This window comes from Orycteropus afer, unplaced genomic scaffold (assembly GCF_000298275.1).
Source record: "Orycteropus afer afer isolate SDZICR_OR568_19922 unplaced genomic scaffold, OryAfe1.0 scaffold00507, whole genome shotgun sequence".
Lineage (NCBI taxonomy): Eukaryota > Metazoa > Chordata > Mammalia > Tubulidentata > Orycteropodidae > Orycteropus > Orycteropus afer.
In genome coordinates, this window is record NW_006922094.1 from 1,632,291 (window position 1) to 1,640,565 (window position 8,275).

General features: G+C 46.2%; 1 protein-coding gene across 1 annotated transcript in view; it reads left to right on the forward strand.

Moving 5' to 3' along the window:
• The first annotated feature begins 642 nt into the window (after positions 1-642).
• The window catches only part of ACP7 (acid phosphatase 7, tartrate resistant (putative)), a 45,965-nt gene continuing 38,332 nt past the window's right edge, over positions 643-8,275 (forward strand). The window contains exon 1 of the mRNA XM_007955546.2: positions 643-661. Within this exon, the coding sequence (XP_007953737.2) occupies positions 643-661 (19 nt within the window). The remainder of the gene's footprint in view (positions 662-8,275) is intronic.

An 8,275-nucleotide genomic window follows, 5' to 3' on the forward strand; every position in this document is an offset into this window, starting at 1 on the left:
ATTCTTAGGTCCCTGGAATATGAATGGGAATGCTATCACTTTAAATATCTAAAATGGCTGCTGCTTGTAAACATTCAAAATGGCTGTGCCCTCTAGATGGCCAAAAGTCCAGAGCTCAGTTTGTCTCCTTCTTTGCTGTTTCCCTTTTTAGTCATCAGCTACCAGTGCATTTGTCCATACAGCCCTTGGCTAGCAGAGCCAACTTTTAGGTTAATTCTCAGGTCCTAACACCACTTGGAAATATTCAGGCTGTCCATGCCATCAGGATGGCTGACAGTCTGCAGCTCCGTTTTTCTCCTTACTCGCTATTTTCACTCAGGTTCTTCTACTAGTTGGTATTTGATCCACTTCTGTATCCTTCCTTTCAAAGCTCAGGGATCCAGGATTATCTTCTATATCTGTGTCAATTGGTTTTTCTTTTCTTTCTTGAAGAGGGTCTGTGCAGCTTGTCTACCTGTTCTGCTATCTTACCAGAAGTCCAAGTTTCCATAGTTTTAAGCCACCTTGTGTGCAGTAACTTATTATGGCTGTCACAGGAAGGTAATATAGGACTGCAGCCAGCAGACTGAGCTGACCAGCCCTCCTGGAGCACTAGCACAGGTGGACAAGTTGGAGAGTGCAGGGAAGTCTGGGAGAGCAGCCATGACCAACAGCCGGACAAGTGGGACATAAAGGGGAGCTGGTAGAAAAGTTTACAGATGGCTTTGGAGTAGGATAAGAGGAATAGAAAGGTGGGTGTGGGTCATCTTAAATGGGCTGGTTGGTTGGGGGAGGCCTTGCTGAGCAGGTGACACTTGAGGAAATATATGAAAGAAGGAGCTATGTGGATACCTGTGAGAAGACATTCCAGGGAGAGGGAACAGCCAGTGCCAAGGCCCTGAGGTAGGAATATGTGTGACGTGGTCAAGGAAGCTTGAGTGGCTGGAGCAGAGTGAGCACAGGGGAACATGGGAAGCCGTGAAATCAGAGATGCCCCCATCACCCACTACAGTGAGGACTCTGCCCTTTACTAAGAGTGGGATGGAGTCACGGAGGGCTCTGAACAGAGAAAGACGTGATCTGACTCAGGTGTTCACAAGGTCCCTCTTGATTCAGTGCAGGAACAGACTGTGGGGCAGAGATAGGAGCAAGGGGCCAGGGAGGGGCTACTGTGATGGTCCAGGTGAGAGAAGAGGGTGGATGGGATCAGAGTGGGATCATGGTACAGGGAGAAGGGGGCAGGCTCTGGATAGATTTTGTGAAGTTGGAGCCAACAGGGTTTGCTGAGAAATTGGATGTAGGTTTGAGAGAAAGAAGAGTGGAGGACAACTTTGCCTGGAATCCAGCAGGATGCATCTAAACCTGGGGCACAGTTCATGCACAGGAAGGGCAAGGTTGTCTGTGTCAGAAAGGACCATGCTCTTCCATGTTTATCTGAATCCTAAGGGTGTGGACAGTGTGACTATGGCTGTTTTCCAGCTGTGTCCCCAGTTCAGGTGGTTCTTGCTTCTGACAGTGTCTCCCATGGGCCTTTGTGTGGGCCCCTTGTGGGGCTGGAAGTACCTGGGCTGCACTTGGACCCGGATGGGGCTGGGGCCAGCTGTTTCTGAGCAATGCAAATAAAATAACAGGAGTCGCAGGGGAGGCAGCTCAGCTCCCTGATTCCAGGAGTGGGGAGGAGAGGGAGGCAGAAGAGGGAGCTCAGACAGACTTGGCCCAGGGAAGGAACGGAGTAGATGGGATTCTGTGTGCACTTGTGGGCTTGACTGCACGTGACCATCCCCTCTTCATTGGATGTGGACAAGGCCTTTCTGAGCCTTTCTTTGTCCTCACCAGAAGGGGATCAAATGCCCATTGTTGGGAAGACTGAATGAAATCATTTGTGAAAAATATTTAGCACTTGGCCTGGTGCAACACAATGCTACCTTGTGAATAAGTCACTGGTCTGAGGGCTCAAAGCCATAGTCTCAGGGGACACTAAGGTCATTGGCATAACACAGTCCACAAAGACAATGTTCTACTTCCTACCTTGGTGAGTAGCAGCTGGGGTCTTAAAAGCTTGTGTTCAACCATCTAAGGTACAACTATTGTTCTCTCCCTGTCCAGAGCAAAGAAGAGTGAAGAACATCAAAGATGTTGTTGTTGTTAGGTCTCATCAAGTCATCTCTGACTCATAGCAACCCTATGCACAGCAGAATGAAACACTGCCTGATCCTGCGCCAGCTCCATGATCCCTGCTATACTCGAGCTCACCATTGCAGCCACTGTGTCAATCCATCTCGTTGAAGGCCTCCCCATCTTTCGTCAACCCTCCACCCTACCAAGCATGGCATCCTTCTCCAGGGAATGGTCCCTTCTTACAACATGACCAAAATAGGTGAGACGAAGTCTGGCCATTCTTGCTTCCAGGGAGCATTCTGGCTGCACTTCCTCCAGGACAGATCTGTTAGTTCTTTTAGCAGTCCACGGTACTTTCAGCATTCTTCGCCAGCACCACAACTCAAAAGCATCAACTGTTCTTCGGTCTTCCTTATTCATTGTCCAGCATATGCATACGAGGTGATTGGAAATATCATGGCTTGTGTCAGGCACACCTTAGTCCTCAAGGAGACATCCTTGCTCCTCAGCACTTGAAACAGTTCCTTCGCGATTGACCTTCCCAATGCTACACATCGTCTCATGTCCTGACTGCTGCTTCCATTAGCATCCATTGTAGAACCAAGCAACATGAATTCTTTGACAACCTCAGTCTTCTCTCCATTCATTGGATACTGTTCATTGGTCCAGTTGTGAGGATTTTTGTTTTCTTTATATTGAGACATAATCCATACTGCAGACTGTATTCTTCAAACTTCATCAGTAAGTGCCTCAAGTCATCCTCACTTTCAGCAAGCAAAGTTGCATCGTCTGCGTATTTCAGGTTGTTAATGATTCTTCCTCCAATATTAACATATCCTGATTGCATGTTCGGTCAATTTCAGACTGCAGAAGTTGATAAAAATCTTCAATTTCCTCATATTTGGCTTTAGTGGTTGGGGCATAAATTTGAATAATAGTCGTATTAACGGGTCTTCCTTGTAGGCATATGGATATTATCCTATCACTGACAGCATTGTACTTCAGGACAGCTCTTGAAACATCCTTTGTGATGATGAATGCCACGCCATTCCTCTTCAAACTGTCATTCCCGACATAGTAGATCACATGGTTGTCTGATTCATAATGGCCAAAATCAGTCCATTTCAGCTCACTAATGCCGAGGATATCAATCTTTATGTGTTCCATTTCCTTTTTGACAACTTCCAATTTTCCTAGATTCATACTTCGTACATTCCATGTTCCAATGATTAATGGATGTCTGCAGTTGTTTCTCTTCAATTTGAGCAAATGTAGGTCTCAAAAGCTTTACCTTATCCATAGGAGTAAGGCTGGGTTACTCAGTTGATGCAGCTCTTTCCCAGTCCTATTTTGAGAGCCTTCTAACCTAACTGGACTATTCATAAAGGTGCGCGGTAATGTATCAGATGGTGTTTCTTTGCTATTCATAAGGTTTTCCCTGGCCAATTCTTTGAGAAGTGGACGGACTCTTCCTTCTTCCTAGTCTGTTTCAGTCTGTAAGCTGGGCTGATACCTGTGCACCATGTGCATCCCACTGGGTTTGAAACACCATTGGCTCAGCCTCAAAACTCACATCAACATGTCACCACGGTAGGACAAACCGACACACAAGTTTGTCTCCCTGTTGGAAACCTCTCGTACCACCCTTACCTGGGTCCCTGTGGCTGACTTCTCCTCTGTCTGGGTTCCTGGGCCTTTTAATCCCCTTTCTCCTGCTCTCCTGCCCTGCTGCTTTGGGTGTGCCTGGGTTCCCTCTCCTCCTCTATACCCTGGCAGCTGACTGTTCCTCTGTCCCCATTCCTGGGCCTTTTAATCCCCTTTCTCCCACTCTCCCGCCCTGCTGCTTTGGGTGTGCCTGAGTTCCCTCTCCTCACCTGGATCCCTACGGCTGACTTGTGGGGGTGGGGACATGCAAATCAGGTGTATGGAACCCTAATGTGAAGATTGGTCAGTTTTGCCATCTTAAACCAAAAAGCCAAACTCACTGCTTTTGAGTCGGATCTGATTCATAGCAACCCCTTCTTGGGTTTCTGAGGCGGTATCACTGTGGAAGTAGATTGCCCAATCTTCCTTCTGAGGAGTGGCTGGTGGGTTTGAACCGCCAGCCTCTGGTTAGCAGTCAGATGCCTTAGGCACTCCACCACCAGAGCTTCCATCTTGCTAGGCTTAAAATGAGCCCTTCTCACCCCAGAGGTGAGAAGGAGGGAATCTCACTACCATCAAGAAAAACCAGGAGTGGAGCATGTCCTTGGACTAAGGGTCCTTGTGCTGAACTTCCTCAACCCAGAAGACAGAGAACTGTGATCAGCAGAAGCAGAGGTATGGCAGCATCAGAGGCTTCAGAACCAAGAGATCTGCATGAGACAGAGGCAAGCCTCCTGGCCGAGTGAGAAAGCTGAGCATCTGTGGACAGGTGGCTTGCTGGCAGAGTAGGGTGCCTCTACACATTTATTTTCAGAACTAAACAGAGCTTTGTAATTCTTGCCTGAGCAGGCTACGTAGAGACGAGGCCAAGGATCAGAGAGAGACCTGCCTTCGGGGATGGTCAAGCAGAGGCCGTCCTGACTGAAGAACTGTATCCTGACTTGTTTCTGATCCTGACTTGTAGCCTGTTGTTTCCCTAATAAACCCATTATCATGAGCATTGTCTGTGAGTTCTGTGTGGCCATTGCAATGAATTATTGAACCCAGCAGAGAAGTAGAAGGTGCCGTGGGAGGGACGGTTGGTGTCAGAACTGATAAAAAGTTTGAAGGGTGGCAACATGTCTGACCTCTGCCTCATAGGAATTGGCCTTGGGGTCTTGATAGAAGTTGATCTTGATCCTCCTTCTCCCTTGTGAAGTTAAAGGACGTCAGACACTGCCCCACACCATTTTCATAATCTACCTCAGCAGGGACTCAGTGTAACAGACCAAGGCTGGGGAAAGGCTGTGGGACTGTCAGACAGTGATCCCATATCCAAGTGTGGTGGACTCTGAAGGATGCCCCACACTCCTTCAGTTGGTTCTTTACTGAGGAGCACCTAAGGGGACAGGAGCCTGACCCAGCCCTATGGGTCAGTCCTGATTAGCCCAAGCCAATCACCGTGAACCTTGTCTTTCGTTATGGTTTAATTGGCAGTGATTGGTTCAGGAATGAGCACCTTCCAATTTCTGGACAATGAAGCACAAGGGTATGTTGGCTGGGGGTTTCTAGAAAATGTAGAATAAAGGGACCACCGATCTGAGGTTTAGATAGAGTAAGAGTTTGTGTTTTACTAGTACTGCTTGGAAGGAATAGGAGAGGACACCTACAAGTTGGACAATCATATATAAATTATACTGCACTCAGGTTGAATAAAACAAAATTTACAATATCTACACAGAATATTTAAAAATATATATTTGTTATGGAAAGGTGGCATTGGATGTTCTATGGCCTTAAAACCAGTGAAGTGGATTCTGGTCAGCATTTAAATATGAAAATGAAACAGAATGGAATAATTGCAGCCTGCAGTGCCCATGTTAAAGATAAGTGCTGCTTGTTACCTTGCACAGGATACATACAAATATATAGACATATATTTGTGTGTGCATAATGGGTTATGATGTAAATACATGTTTTTACTATAGTCCAAAAAGTTTGAAAACCACATTCTAAAATGTTGTTGTTATGTGCCATCGAGTCGGACCTGACTCATAGCGACCCCTCCTTGGGTTTCCGAGGCAGTATCGCTACGGAAGTAGATTGCCTCATCTTCCTTCCGAGGAGTGCTGGTGGGTTTGAATGCCAGCCTTCTGGTTAGCAATCAAGTGCCTTAGGCTCTATGCTACCAGAGCTCCCCCCAGTCTATTAGAATCCATCTATTGTCATTCTGTTCAGAACGGTCAGTAGTGATCAGGCACCATCTAGTTCTTCTGGTCTGTGGTGCAGTGAATTACTTCATATGGCTTTTCTAGCCATAGTCTTTGTAATTCTCACTAGATTACTGGGTGGGACCATGCAAATAATGTGTGTAGGACTAGGATGTTGAGATTGGTTCATTTTGTCACTCTGCCAGACTTAAAATGAGCCTTCCTGGAGACAGGGAATCTCACTGCCACAAAGAGAGAAGAGCTGGAGATGAAGTGGAGCGTGTCCTTGGACTTGAGAGCTCTGCACTAGACCTCTTTGGCTGAGAGGTGCCTGCCAGAGAGATACCTGGCTAAGAGATGGCCGCAGAAAAACCAAGAGGCAAGAGACAGAGCAGTAGGCTTTTCGGCCCAGGGAGCGAGAATGCTGAGTGCCCTTGGGTAGGAGGCTTGCTGGCGGAGCAGGGTACATGTAGGTGTACCTATTGATAGAGCTAAAAAAGCTTTGTAACACTTGCCTGAGCAAGTGTCCTAAGCAGAGACCAGGTAGAGAGGCATGCATGAGGGCATAGCAGAGGGGAGACGCCTGATCGAAGACTTGTACCTCAGCGCATTCCTGAACCTGAATTGTAACCTATTACTTCCCTAATAGGAGCTCTGGTAGCATAGTGGCTAAGGCACTTGACTGCTAACCAGAAGGCTGGCGGTTCAAATCCACCAGCCACTCCTCGGAAGGAAGATGGGGCAATCTACTTCCGTAGTGATACTGCCTTGGAAACCCAAGGAGGGGTCGCTATGAGTTGGGTCCGACTCGATGGCACATAACAACAACAACAACAACAACAACTTCCCTAATAGACCCCATAATCATGAGCATTGTCTGTAGTTCTGTGTGGCCACTGCAATGAATTATTGAACCTAGCAGAGAAGCAGCAAGTGCTGTGGGAGGGATGGCTGGTGTCAGAGTTAGTAAAAAGGTTGGCAGGTGGCAGTATGTCTGGCCTGATAGGAACAAGCCTTGGGCTGTTGTTCATGGTGAGTCTGTCTTCCTCTTCTGGTTAGAGGAGGTCAGAAGATGCCACCTCCATGCCCTTCCAGCATGGTCTCAGGGCAGATGAGGCCGTGGTTCATGTGGACTGTTAACTCTGTAGACTGGTTTCTTCTGAGTCTTTGGTTTCCTTCTTTCTCTTTTGCTGTAAATGAATAGAGACCAATTGTTGTATGTTAGATGGCTGCTCACAAGCTTTTAAGACCCCAGACACTGCTCAAAAAATTAGGATGTAAAACATAAACTTTATGAACTGTATTACGCCAGTTGACTGAGCTGTTCAACAGGACTATGGTCCTAAGCCTTCAAACCCAAAAAACCAAATTCATAAGATGTTTGCTTATGACAAAGAAGTATCTGTAACTGTGCCCCTGTGTAGTTTATTATATATATGAATATAAATGCAAGCACACACATACCTGTACATATATTACATATAGACATCTATCTATCTATCTATATTGATGGCACATAACAACAATATATAGGCATACCTTGAAAATATTGCGGGTACAGTTCCAGACCACTGCGATAAAGTGAATATTGCAATAAAGTGAATGACACAAGTTTTGTGTTTTTCAATACATATAAAAGTTATGTTGACACTATACTGTAGTCTATTAAGTGTACAATAGCATTATGAAAAAGTTTGAAATATTGTGAGAATTACCAAAATGTGACAGACACAAAGTGAGCACATGCTATTGGTAAAATGTCACCCATAGACTTGCTTGACGCAGGGTTGCCATGTTGTTGTTGTTACTTGCCGTCAAGTCAGACCCAACTCATAGCGACCCCTCCTTGGGTTTCTGAGGCAGTATTACTACGGAAGTAGATTGCCAATAAACCTTCAATTTTAAAAAAATGCAGTCTCTGTCAATGCAATAAAGCAAAGTGCAATAAAAGGAGGTCTAGCTGTATCCATACACACATATGCATATATGCATACTTATGTAACTTCATGGGAACTCTGGTAGCATAGTGCCTAAGGCACTTGCCTGCTAACCAGAAGACTGGTGGTTCAAATTCACCAGCCACTCCTTAGAAGGAAGATGGGGCAATCTACTTCCGTAGTGATACTGCCTCGGAAACCCAAGGAGGGCTCACGATGAGTCGGGTCTGACTCGAGGACACATAACAACAACAAATGTAACTTTACACTTTTTTTTTCCCGTTTGCTTTTAGTGTTGTCAGAAGCGCTGGTGGCATAGTGCCTAAGGCACTTGACTGCTAACCAGAAGGCTGGCAGTTCAAACCCATCAGCCACTCCTCAGAAGGAAGGTTGGGCAATCTACTTCCA